Source organism: Sardina pilchardus, chromosome 15 (genome assembly GCF_963854185.1).
Source record: "Sardina pilchardus chromosome 15, fSarPil1.1, whole genome shotgun sequence".
Taxonomy (NCBI): domain Eukaryota; kingdom Metazoa; phylum Chordata; class Actinopteri; order Clupeiformes; family Clupeidae; genus Sardina; species Sardina pilchardus.
Window position 1 is genome coordinate 18,713,760 of NC_085008.1, and position 13,978 is coordinate 18,727,737.

At 45.1% G+C, this 13,978-nt stretch overlaps 1 protein-coding gene across 1 annotated transcript in view; it reads left to right on the plus strand.

The window, feature by feature from the left end:
- The first annotated feature begins 2,182 nt into the window (after positions 1–2,182).
- notch2 (notch receptor 2) overlaps positions 2,183–13,978 on the plus strand; it is a 51,776-nt gene continuing 39,980 nt past the window's right edge. Inside the window, exons 1-2 of the mRNA XM_062556735.1 lie at positions 2,183–2,505; positions 11,447–11,528. Of these exons, the coding sequence (XP_062412719.1) occupies positions 2,433–2,505; positions 11,447–11,528 (155 nt within the window). The 5' untranslated portion in view covers positions 2,183–2,432. The remainder of the gene's footprint in view (positions 2,506–11,446; positions 11,529–13,978) is intronic.

The window sequence follows — 13,978 nt, forward strand, 5'->3', positions numbered from 1 at the left end:
TGGCATCCGGGCTCACAGATGTAAAGCCTGCTGGCCCAAATCCACGTCTGATGATCAGGAGAAACCCACTTGTCAAGGCAGCCTCAAGGGCGCTTTTGCTTACGCAAATGCGGTCTGGTCCACTGAACGGAGGAAAAAAAACCAAGAGGTTAGGCCTAGTCATCGGTCAACCTCAGCGTTGCCCTCGCTGCCTAGTTCTGTCTTTTTCTCTCATTAACCATTTACCTCCACATCGACTCCCTTCCCCCCTCACACACACCCTTCTAACGCTGAATTCCTGCTGGCCTATCCAGATCAGCAAACCTATTTACTTCCTGCTTGGATGACAGCGCAGTGATTTGGTCAAGTTTCAAGTCAAGTTTCCCACGCTTACTGAGGGACAGAACCTGATGGGCTGAGGTTGAGGAATGAGGATGGGGGTGCAGGTAACCGATGCTTTGGCAATCACTCTTCTCTTGTCTCACATGGGACTAGTATATCATGCCTTTATCTGCCTTCTGACATACATGTCCAGTGTTTTAAATCTCTCGCTTGCTGGCCCGGGACTTGTCACTGACAGACTTGGCACAGATCCTTCTAAAAAAAAAAAAAAGAATTCCCAAGTTACTAATCAGTGCTTATCACGTTGTTTTTGTTCCAGCACTTTAGTTTCTCAGACCTTCCATTTCTTTTCATCATTTGCTCCTGGTATTGTGATTTAATGATAAAATGTTTTTTTTCTCCCCTGAGAACTTTCTGTGTAGGTTTTCAGGTTTGAATTGTGAAGGGTTTTCAGGTTTGAATTGTAAAGATGCCAGCTCTCTGAGCAGGGCACTGAAACATAAACGACAGAGGATAACAGGAGAAAGTATCTTAACTTTTTTTTCAAAGGAACTAATATTACAGTTGCTTACATCTGCATTTCAAAAGGAGTGATGTTTCTCCACATAATTAGCCTATGTGTGAACTACCAGTAATCATGAGTAGTCATATCCCATGTAAAACATTGTTTAAATGTTTGCATTGTAACATCATTATAACATGTATTGTGAAATTCAAATGTGTGTGTGTGGTTCTGTATTAAAGCACTTGGAAGGGCAACGGAAAAATGTATTAAGGACATACCAACAAATGGGGTCTATGCAGACAAACTGCAGTGAGGAGAATCGGTGTGAGAGGGGCAAAGTGTGAGAGATGTTAATTAGCCTTATTCAGTGGGTATGCGTCTCCTGAAAAGCCAAGGTCCTGAACAATGGAGAGGGGTTGGTTTGTTTACCCTGTCCTCTCTGTAGGGGGCCTTACATGTTGATTTCACACTCTCAGAGTAACAAATGTCCATGACACGGGATAATCTAATCTGATTTTAATGATGCAGAATCCAAGCAGCAATTTATTTTTGAATACACATACCTACCTGTAATCTGAGATGGTTCATGTTCTTACGCTGCAATGGAGCATGGGCTCCAACCATGAAAAGGATTTTTTTTTTAACAGTTTGAAAAATCTAAAGCAAGTAATGGAATTTAAATGTCTATGTTTAATGAGAATAGAGATGTTGCACTAATAATAATAATAATAATAATAATAATAATAAAAATAAAACAGCTCAAGAGCCGAATGTACATTCTTGAAAAATAACCCAAGTCGTTTCACAGTGTGGTATGGAAACAATCAGAGGACCTTATTATTGACAATTAGCCTACAATTTACATGTCATTGTTCAGCAGAAGAAATAAATAAACAGATGTCGTGATACAATATTGAATACATTTAACACTGCGACAATTTAGGTTTAATAGTCAGTTTTATAGTCATTGCAAGAAGGTCAAGTGCGTCAGTATGCCATTTCAAAGAAATGGCAGATTTTTCAGCACGTAAAATCCACGAATGGGTTAAATTTGAGTCATCGAACCGAAGCTTTCAGAAGTTGAAAATAAGTGAAAATTCCTCCGCCATGCAAAGGAAAAATGTTTTTAAGTGCGATGTAGGCAATAATAATCCGCGATACAACTCAAAGAAACATTCTTAAACAGACTGAAAACAACCAGTCTGTTCTTATATGTCCGAGAGTAGGTGGGACAAGATGGTCCAGATAATTATAGAGCGATCACAAGTAGAAAGGCAAACTCCTTTCACGTTACATAGATCCTCCCGTAACTTGTGCGGAAGCATACTCTTGAATGAGTTCTGCGACTGGGCAAGAGAGGAGAAGTTTGGTGAATTAGTTAGCTAAGTTTACCGTCGCTGTTAAGAGAAGTGCCAAAGAAAAAGGATATAACACAGTTTCGTGGGCACGACCCTGATGTTTGAAACACACGGGAGTATTATCTTTTGGCACACAACTTAGTAGTAAACTAGTATAGCTGTGCACGTTATTGAAGTCTAATTACTCCAACCTGAGACGGAGCTCAGCGCCCTCGCGCTGGTGACTCTATGTGGATTTTACAGAAAATATGGGCCAATTTCCCGGTATCTCTTCGGGCAAAGTTGTTTTCCTTGTGATTTGCTACATCCAGTTGTCATTCGGTAAGTGTCTCTTGTGTTTTTCTGTTATCACCATTTCATTTTGTTGTTGCCGAGTTTAAAACTTAGAATATGTAAGGTTGACGATAACGTGAATTTTGGTTTCCCTGCGAAGTCCCAAGCATCTTTACACCCGCTCTAGGACCTGAGTTAGTTTGAAGTCAAAATTATTATGTACATCAAGTTGGTACAACTAGTTGTTGTCTCGTCAGATACCTAAAATCTATATGTGACATTTACAGTAGTGGTTGTTAACGGTGAACCCCCAAAATAATCTAACTTGCTAGACGGTAAATGTAACACACTGGAGGCTAGTAAACTTAGCTCTCTCTACTGCATGGTTGCCTAAAGTCAACGAAGTTTCCACTGGATGGAGTTGAAGAATAGAGGATTTTTATGACCCTTTCGATATGATGTAGAATAGTGACGAACTTTGTGACTGGTTATAATCTGACAATTTCTGAATCGTTGTGGTTATTTCGAAGGATGTGTCGAGTGTTTTGTTAGCAAGAAAGTTACACAAGCTGCTAGTAGTCGAAGTCAGCACCGCTGTCCAGATGTGAACGTTAGCTAGCTACTCAGCGCAGGCTCGGTCATGGTTATTATGGAAGTGAGCAGGACTCAAAATGGACTCCTGTCCTAATTTATATTGGGGAAATATAGAATGGAAATGTAAGAGTATGGGACGCTATTTAGAAACTTGAGTGTTTTTTTTCTGCCAGCGTCCTTGTCGACATAGAATTTCCTAGAAAACAAAGAATTAGGCTAATAAAGAAGAGAGTTTTTGCTACTCTCGTTTTCTTGTTTTTTTGGGAACAGAAATAAACGAGCAAAAACTATGATATTCACGATACAAAAAAAAAAATCAACAACGACAAACGTGTCGATCAAAGTGCACTATACCAGTACTCCTGGTATAGCCTACTACTGATGCACACGATACGCAAAATCACGTTGGTGTAGCCTTCCTACACAAAACACCACGCACGCATATCATAGCACTTTCTTAGCATGGTATTTTGTGCAATTCAGTGAAGATGCATGTGCCTTAAGTTTAGCACCTTTTACTCAAGTCTGGTGGTGACTTTGGAACCCCTCAAAGGAAAACAAGACAATATAGAATTGCTGCAGGCTGTGGAAGAAGTGGGTGGAATGTAGTTGTTGGTGTTTCACATTCCTCTCTTTCTCTGCCATTCTGAGGCGACTGCTCTCACACACTCAAATTCACACTCTCTCATGCACACAGACACACAGACACACACACACACACACACACACACACACACTCACATACACACATACATGTACAACACAGTCTCTGAAATGTTTCAGAATAACACCACGCTGCAGTGCATCTATTGTGCGAACCAGATGATGTTGTTTTTTGGTTTTGCGAGTATTAAATTTCATCCTGTGGGCTCATCTAATTTTTTTTCCAGCTTCTTTTTTTTCCATGGCACACGACTTTGCATGGCCTGTGTTGCATGGGTCATGGCCAGCCGCATGTATTTACCCAGTTTAGACGGCTGTGATGTGTGGTTGCCTGTGTGTGTGTGTGTGTGTGTGTGTGTGTGTGTGTGTGTGTGTGTATGTGTGCGTGTGTGTGTGTGTGTGTGTGCGTGCTGAAAAAGTGTGACTGAGTGATCCTCTTGTTTGTTGCCCGGGTCCGTCGCTGTCGCCTGGTGTGAAATGTGATTTATCGGGCTGCGCGGCTCCCACCACACTGCAGTGGCACACTGAGAGGCATCTGTCTGACGGGCCCCCAGCCTACGGTCCTGCATTATTGCGTGCTGATGCCGCTTCCCACTGACGGCAGAGCGCACGGCCGCCGCCGCCACCGCCATCCTCCTCGCCATTGTTCCTCTGGGCCAGCAGACGCTTGGCAGACAATGACAAGATTGCCCAGCCCTGCTGCTACCTCACTGTGCTGCTCCTCTGTGTGTGTGTGTGTGTGTGTGCGTGTGCACATTCTTGACTCTTGGCCACCCTCCTTGTTTGCAGCACATGTGATGGTTGTACGTCCGTGTGTGTGAGAGAGAATCAGTGTGTGTGTGTGTGTGTGTGTGTGCGTGTGTTCTGTGTTGCCTGCATTTCTGCAGGCTGTAAATAATGGCCGTGCATGCGGAGGCGGCTGAGGGTGGCTGTGGGATCGCACATGCGGACAGGAACGTCATGGGAACGGAGGATCCAGATGTGGTTTCAATAAAAGCCCCCCTTCCAGCCCACTGGTGAGGGGGGAGGAGGGCTGCTGAACTGAGGTTGAGGTCTCTGGGACGAGCTGGGACAAACACACTCTCTGCGGTGTTTGCGGGTTACAATCCGGGAAAAACATTATTTTAGTGTTTTAACAATGTTTTTTGAAACTTCGCCATAACTTTTAAACTTGTTTTGCATAGACAATGCACACTTGCAGCGCTGTTTTAATTTTGTGCTGTGAGGTTGCCAGGTTAAGCCTGTGGAAATAGTGTAGCACTGGAGGTGAGGAGAATGAAGGGGGGAGACAGAGAGCGAGAGAGGGAGAGAGAAAGAGAGAGAAACAAGGGAGCTTAACGGCAAGCATTGGCGGGGATTAAGGGTGCGTTGTGTCTGCACTGTTGAACAGGTTAGCAAATTAACAGGGAATTAAGATGTCCTGCATTCCAGCCACGGCATGGCACAGTAATCCTGGCACCGTAGAGGCCAGTGGGGTGGGTTGCAGTGCCAGTCTGCAGGATGACGTCTCCTCATCATCCTGGGGTGAGCCATGGGAGGTCCTGTCTCCCTTATAGCCGTGGTCGCCATGTTAGAAGTCCTTAAACCAAGTCCTTAAAGCCCTTAAACCAAGTCCTTAAACAGGCATTGGACTGTTTGGTAACACACTCTTATGATGAATGTGTATTCTTGATGAAATAAAGAAAATACCTTGACCTCAGCATGACTCTGACTTCTAGTTAGAGGGCCAGGTTGGACAGTCACCACATCCTTTCATTCACAATCTTTTGGAGGAAAGTGATACAGAGTTTCACCATCGATGTTCAATTTGTCCTTTTAAAATGGCACTGTTTCCACAGCAACATGGGCACAGAGCGAGAGAGACAGACAGACAGACAGAGAGAAAGCGAGAGAGCAAGAGAGCCATAGAGAGACATACAGAGAGAGAGAGGCATACAGAGCGAGTGAGCAGCTTGATGCATTCGAGCAGTGCCAGGAAGCAAGGTCACTTCCCCACTCGGCGCGAACAACTTCCCCTCTCCCGTCCTGTGTGGACCGTGGCCAGTGCCCAGGGACTCCGGAGAGCGTGTGCGCGCCGTTTGTCCGAGAGCCCCCTAATTACTTCCCCATATCACTCACTGACTATTAGCCCCCCTCGCAAAGCCTCGTCTGTCACTCGCATGCCTCTCTTATGCTCCCTCTGCTCCCCCTACCCCCACCACTCACACACACACACACACACAAATGGACTGAAGCAGAAATGTCCCTCGGGTGTGCTTCTGCCCCTCCTTTCCCCTTCCCTCAAGCCCTTGGCAGTGATGAGGGCAGCGAGGAGTGGCTGCCTGCAGTTGAAGAGGAGCTGAAGGCCGCCTCTGGGAGGAGGAGAGGCTCCGCCGGCCGGAGCTCTGCAGTGCTCTTGGTCAGCCGGCTCGGCTGCCTGGAAAATCTGCTCAATGTGCAGCCCATTATGCGTGATTATCTGTGTCAATTTACAAATGAGCTAACCACCGAATGGCGCCAATTTTTTGGGCCTGTGTGTCTGCTCCGATTCGTACCAAGACCAACATGTGTTTACCAGCTTGTCCGAAGGAAGGCTGTAGACAAAACTAGCAGGGGGGTTGCCCCTGGAATTTTTCTTGTTGTATTTTGTTGGAATTTCCTTGTTTGCAAACAATATTTAATCAGTTTGACATAAGGTGTAAACCTATGCTAAATATATTCAACCGGTATCGAGGGATTTATATATATATATATTCTAGATAGAGTTTGACTTAATTGATGAGGGTAACTCCAAGGATTAGCAGGGGGGAAAAAAAACAAAAAAAACCCATGGATTGAACTATGAAAAAAATACACATATTATACAAGCATGCAAGAAATGGCACATTTTATTGGTTTAAACTCCCTTGTCCGTCTTCCTGAGTGTTCTTTTTTGTCTATAAGCACAGCCAGCCATTCTTCTACCAGCAATTTAAACATGGAGCATTAAAATAGCTCAGATATACGCTGCGTCGGACAACATTTGACCGCCAAATGAGTCTCTGTCTCTCTAATGTGGTTAACTTATCCTCCTCCGGCTCATTCCCGCGTCACAGGCACACACGCGTCGCCCTCTTAACATCTGGCCACATCAGTGGTCGGCTGCTCTGTCCCTGCCCTCTCATGTCTGTGTGAGTGGGAGAGAGAGCAAATCCAGAGACACTTGAGTGCGAGAATAAGGTCACACAGCGAGAACGAGAAAGAGGGGAAAGACTCTTAAAGAGAATGTTCCTTGAATTCAGCATAGAATTTTAGAACCTATTCTATGTTGAATATATGTTGAATATAGATCTCTCTCTCTAGGGCTCTGGCGGAACAGAATTACGGTGGAATGTTCAAAAACCCACACCTTTAAGACTCTAATTTGCGTAGGGGAGAGAGAGAGAGGAGGGCAGGATAGGGAGAAGGGAAGAAGTAGAGCGAGAGAAGAAGAGAGAAGTAGGAAGAGGGATAGATAGAGGGAGGGAAGGGGGTGGGAGTGAGTAAGTGAAAGAAAAAAGGCAGTGAGGAAGAGCTGAGGCCCCTGGCGTGAGTTGCAGCTCCCCCGTCACCTCTGCTTCACATTAGTGCCAAACACCTTCACGCTCTCTCATCAGTGGGGATCACAGGCTGCTTCCACCCCGGCACAGTAAATCTCATCCGTTCAGCTTGTCCTCTCCTCTCCTCCCTTCATCACTTCATTCTTGCCCTCAATCTCTCTCTCTCTCTCTCTCTCTCTCTCTCTCTCTCTCTCGGTGTGTAGTTTTCTGTAAGTCTCACTAAAGGATGAGGGGATAAGGCCTGGGCAAGCTAACCGCGGGCAGGCCTGCATAATCTGTGTAATGTGTGTGTACGCACTGGTTGTTGAGGTGGCATGGGTTGGTCATGGTTTTTGTCTGCGGTGTGTTAGATGAGCTTATTGTGATCATGCTGTCGGCTGGCCCCTTGGACCTTTATTTGGCTTTCCTTAGCCCCCTTCTCTTGCCTCTCTCTTTCTCTCAACAACAGTCAAATCTCCTACGTTGCTCTCAGCACTGAATAGCCTACCCACTGGCCTTGCGGTGAGACTTAGAAATAAAACCCAGTGAAAGCTCTCTCTCTCTCTCTCTCTCTCTCTCTCTCTCTCTGGTTAGGGTGAGAGGTAGCAGATGGGCTTCCCCACCTCCAGAATACGGGACTTTGGTGTTTTGTGTGCATGTGCGAAATGACTTAGTTGTGGTTGTTGTTTACTGGTGATGCAAGCCCAGTGGTAAACACCCTATCCATCACCCGCCAAAACCACACTGGTCTGCCGAGGTGAGGAGAACGTGGAAGGAGTGGAACGGTGCGTAGAGAAGGGGAGAAGGAGAAGAGAGGAGTGGAACGGTGCGTAGAGAAGGGGAGAAGGAGAAGAGAGAAGTGGAACGGTGCATAGAGAAGGAAAAAGGAGAAGAGAGGAGTGGAACGGTGCGTAGAGAAGGAAAAGGAGAAGAGAGGAGTGGAGCGGTGCGTAGAGAAGGGCAGTGGAGAGGAGAGGAGTGGAGGGGGAGAAGGCGGGTAAAGGAGAGGAGAGGAGTGGAGGGGGAGAAGGCGGGTAAAGGAGAGGAGACGGAAGCAGGCCGACCACCGGCAGCCGCGAGGTGAATCTGCCAGCCGGTGCTGGTTGTGGGCTGCCCTGCAGTGGAAGCGCAGTAATTGGTGGCAGTCCGTCTCAAGTCCTGTGAGATCATCTCATCTGGCACGCTGACAGGGTGGATGTGGAGCTCGTCAGACCAGTCAGGACTGAGCCAGCGCTCTCTTGCTCTCTTTCTGTCTTTGTCACTCTCTCTCCTTCCTTCCCTCCCTCCTTTCCCTCCCTCTTCTTTCAATCTCTCACTCTCTTTACCCTTTCTCTGCTCCCGCGTGTCTCTCTCCCACTCTCTTTCGACCACCCCTCCCTCTACTTCTTTAATGGCTTTTCAACTCCCTTCTTTTCTCTCCCCCCCCTCCCCCCCGGCCTCGGTCTGTTCTCTTGGCATTCCCCTCTCCATAAACTTTCTCAAACCTCCCTCCGTCTCCCTTTCTCACACAGCTCCCCAAGTCTGTTTTTTTTTGTCCTTTGCTCTGGGCTTGTCTGCACTTCATTTTTCTCTTCTCTTCTCTCTCAGGCAGAGCGGTATTGTCGCTGGGGTGTACTTAGGAACAAAAAAGAGAGAGAGAGAGAGAGAGAGGGAGAGAGAGACTCAAGCACTTTAAAAGAAGGTGCATTCAGGCATGTCGGAGACTTAACTGCACTGCACTGTTATCACAGAGAGCAGATTTTTCAATTAGGCCCAGTCACATTTCAATCTGTACTGTTTCAACGGTACTGATATGCACTAATCCACTTTTCCCCACCCCACTGTGATTGGGATTACAATACATGAGTTTTGATTTCTGCCCATATTGATCTCAGTACTGACACCAGAACTCTCTTCTCTTGAATATTGATCATTTATGTCATTGGTATTGTGATCATTGCCGTTGGAACTATCTATCAGGTTCAATTACGTGAGGTTTTAGTGAACCACATAGCACTAATTTCTAAAACCGTGAAGATTCAAAAGATACACAAACAGTTTTAACTTGTGTGTGTATTATGAATGTATTCCAAAGGCATGTAGCCTATTTGGAACAATTTACTAAGTAAAAAAGAGTAAAAAATTGCATACCACATTTCAAGAGTAAAAGATAGTATTTTTGAACCGAAACGGCCACTTATGTCAGCAGTATCTGCTGAGCTTCTATGGGCCGCTTGGGCAGTCATCCCAGATAAAAAGAAAGTATTCGCATGAACTTCTGCCAATCCACAGACACTCTCAGCACTGAGGATGAGCCAAAGCGCTATCTGATAAGATGGCGGAGATATGTAACGTTGCGCCACAGTTATGAATATGTCTCTGCTCTGGTGGCCTGATATCCAAAAATGCATGTCCTCTCAAGTTCAGGATGAAATGAGGTTGGCTGTAACCACTTCCTTATATAAAACTTTTTATATTTTTTTTATCAAATTATTATGTCTAGCACTTGTTTTTTATCAGGGAGTCATGTATGAAACATACAGTGAAATGTTGAAATGATCCGCATGTTTTGAAAGAGATGAGGTAAGCTCATGTCATGTTGTAGATGGCTGTAGATGTTTGTTATTTCACAATTGAGCTTCTTATGAACTGGAAATCATATTGGATCCATTATGCTGAAGGCAGAGCCTAGGAGATAATCAATTACCCATATATGGCATATTAGTGGCCTTTATGGTCAGTAGAGAAAGCCAACAGGGTTGCATTGGAAGTGCAGGAGGGCCCCTGTACCAGGCAGTCACTTTCACATAGCTTAGATTAGATTCCACTTTATTGTCATTGTGCACTTGAGAACAATATGACTGTTTTGGGTCTACAGGATTTGAAATCCAACTTAGTGAAAACATATTAATCAGGATGTACTCATCTGTGTTTTAGCAGATAAGTAGAATCTTAGTCAGAACGCTACTCATGCTTGACTTTTTTTTTTTTTCTTTAACTCTTTTTTTTTCTCTTGATAAACCCCAAACCCAAGCCCTTGTGTGTCTGAGTCTGATCTGGTGCAGTGTTTTCGGGGTATTTCCTGCCTACCTCTGGCAAGTGCACACATCACGGTCAGCCAGAGGCAGCGCACAGGAAGAACACTACTATTAGTGTTGAGTGCACTTCCTGTGAGTTTGTGCGTCGCAGTTGCCGTGAAGTCATCTGACTTGTCCTCGGGCCTCTCGCTGTGGGAGGCCTGTTTGCTAGGGCTGAACTCTTCACCCAATCAAGCACTCATCTGTTTTCCTGGAGTGGTGTTACTTTAAAAATGTCTGTGTGGGGGTTTCAGAATGTTGTTTTCTCTGAGGTAGAAGAGATAAAGGGTATGGTGGTGGCTAAGAAGATTCAGTTTTTGCAATCTGTTATGCCAAATTGTGACCACTCTTGCGTATCCTTGTTATCAATCTTTTAGTTAATGTAATTTATGTTTGATTAATGTTAATGTGGTAAAGATGGTGTATGTGAATATAAGCTTTGTTTTGTTTGATTGGATATAGCCTAGTTTTTTCCTCATTTGAGTGTCTCAGATAGGCCAACTGGTGCACAATTTTGAATTTGCGCCACTTTTCCTAATTTAATTCATATTTCAAACATATTTTCCTGTCACCATCATCAACTTCACATACAGCATATTTTCTTGTTATGTCAGATCCGCTGAACATTACCGGAGGGTTAATATCGTCGGTTCGTCGCCCCAGCGTGGGGATGTGTGTTAGCTAAACAATAAACAAAAGCAGCTAAAATAGCTATAGCTGTACTGTACTGATGTCTCAGCATCAGCCCTTTCAGTGAGTTTGACTTCATCTGTAGTGACTTACCTGTCTGTCTGTGTGTCTGTCTGTCTGTCTGGCTCACTGTCTGCTTTCTATGAGTGTCTTTGTAGTATGCATGTGGCTTTCAGTTTTTCACAGCCCCCCCCCCTCCAGACTTTAAAATGGTGAGGTAAAAGCTCTCTGGTTTGGCTCTCTGTGTGAGTATGTGTGTGTGTGTGTGTGTGTGTGTGTGTGTGAGAGAGAGAGAGCGCGAGACATTTGGTTGTCTCACCACACCGTGTCTCCACGATCTGAGTTAACAGGGCATAGCTCCCGAGTGTGTTTTGTTTTTATTGTTTTGTTGTTTTTTTTTTTTTTTCAGTCTGATATAATGATGTTTGTGTGTTTTGTGTTGTGCTACAGCTCTGCAGTGCCTGGATAATACAAAGCCATGTGTGAACAACGCCACCTGCCACAAGTTCAACAACACCACCGGATACTGCAGGTAAGGAAGGCCCCAAGACGTGTCTCCCATCCATAAAGCATGGATCAAATCGCTTCCATTATGTTGCTTGTGTTGCAACTTTGTGTTGGCTGTAGATAGCATCAAGCTTTTTAGCAACACTAACTTTGTGGAGATTTATATGTGCATATGAATCATAGTGGTTGTATGAGTAGTGCAATTTTTTATTGTTTTTGTCAGAATCAAATCCAGACTAGGGGTTTTGAGCAATATCAATCGTTGGCACAGCGAAGCAATCCTCTGCTGTCAGATATGGTGTATAATCACTCGTCTGAATGCAATGCTATTTTGGTTAGGCATGATGTATGCCTGTGCTTTTTTCAGGGGGGAGTGTGTTCTGGATAGTAATTATGCCGTAACTTAAAAGTGCTCCGACAACTCCCCAGAACATATCACCAAAATGAATGGCCTGCAGTTGAACCTATCACATTGCATTTAATGGGTTGTGAAACGTTCGCTCAGCCCGTTCCCAGCCTTGGCATCTCGGAAGCTGATCAGCGGCTCTGCCAGTCAAGCGGACGCCCCGCATCTCATCAAGACGAGAAAAAAAAAACAACGAAAAAAAAACAACAACCATATTTTGGATATTCAGTGGCATTTTTCAAACAGCTAGGTTCATTTTGGTCTCTGAGTGACGTCTGTGTGTTTTAGGGTCGTCTGAGGATCCGTAGTGTTGAACGCTGTTAGTTCTCAGAGGCCTAGTACTGTAGCTGCTGCTCTGGAAGGGAAAGGCGAGCCAAGTGACCTATGAGTCTGAGCTTTAGGCAGCAGATTGCAACAGCACCCCCACAACACACACACACACACACACACACACACACAGAGACCACACTACCTCTGTTTCACCCCACACCCACAACCCGCATACTATAGAAAAGAGTCATTGTGAGAAAATCTCATTATGTGTTTATTAGAGTTTCATCATATTAAAGGCAAGTGGTGAAACACAAATAGCACGCTTTCCTAGTGTAATTATGGGCCCCCTCTCCCCCCAAAACCCCCTCTACGCTCACACACACACACACACACACACACACACACACACAGAGACAGAGAGGCACACACACACACACACACACACACACACACCGAGACAGAGAGGCACACACACACACACAGACACATATATATACTACACACACACACACACACACACACACACACACACACACACAAAAAGAGACACACTATTCGCTCACAAAAGCTCAGTTGGTTAATAAAGGCGGCCAGTATGTTGCTGACACACTGTCTGAGAGTGCTGAAGTCCTGGAGAGTTCAGGACTGAAAATGGCTGCCATGGTGTGAAGGCACAGTGTGTGTGTGTGTGTGTGTGTGTGTGGTTGTGAACTCATAGTGGAAGTTTCCCCAACTCTGGGCAACCCTGGCAGAATTAGTAAGACTTTCTGTGTAGGTGATTTTTTTTCTCTGTTCTACCCTTAGTGTCTTTTTCTATTGTATTTTTTTTTTTTTTGACACACAGATTTTACAGGAAGATGCGTTCATTTGTGTGAGAGTGGTTGACTAAGATGGGTGTGTTTTGAAGCAAACAGACCGGTGGAACAGCAAGCCTCAAGCCAGGGTGTGAGAAGCTGTGTGTCACCTGTGTGCAGGCTTGTGTGTGTGTGTCGCACATGTGCTGAATATGCACAACACACACACACACACACACACACACACGCACACACGCACACCCTACAGCATAACTAGACACCGAACAGGTTAAATGAGTTCCTGAACAGAAGCGGGAACCAATTCCATGTTCAAGTCTCCCACGTTTTTGTAACCTCAACATGGCCCTCTAACAAGTAACAGAAGGCAAAAAGAAGGAACATGCTATCAGCATGTAGCTATGCTATCAGCACGCTAACATCCGTTGGAAAGAAATGTTCAGTTTCTGCTCTCCCTCTCCAGTCATTGCTCTCTTCCTGCTGTGGTGCAGAGTTGTGGAGGGTTAATACCTGAGCTTAGTGCCTCTCAGACAGGAACCCATTTTTTTCCCCGCAGATGAACAAGATCTCTTTGTCTTGCACTGAGGCCACAGCCGTGCAAACTTATTAATTCTGTGTTCTCTCTCGCTCCTGCTCAACCCCCCCCTCTCTTTTTTTCTTCTCATTCCTTCTCTCTCTCTCTCTCTCTCTCTTTCTCCGTTCTGTCTGCATTAGACAAACAAACTCTCTTTCTTTATTCCCTACTCTCATACACATATTTGATATCTCTTCTCTCTCTCTCTCCCTCTCTCCGGAAGAGAAAGAGAGTGTGGTCTGTGTGAGCTTGTGTGTGTGTGTGTATTGTTTGTGTGTGTGTGTGTGTGTGGTTGTTTGATCTGACAGGTAGAATTTGCCCTAGGGTAAGGGGAAGAAGAGAGGGGGTAAAGAAAGGAGGGGTAAAGAAAGGAGGATGTCTTTTAGCAGCGGAGGAGCTGTAACCTGAGA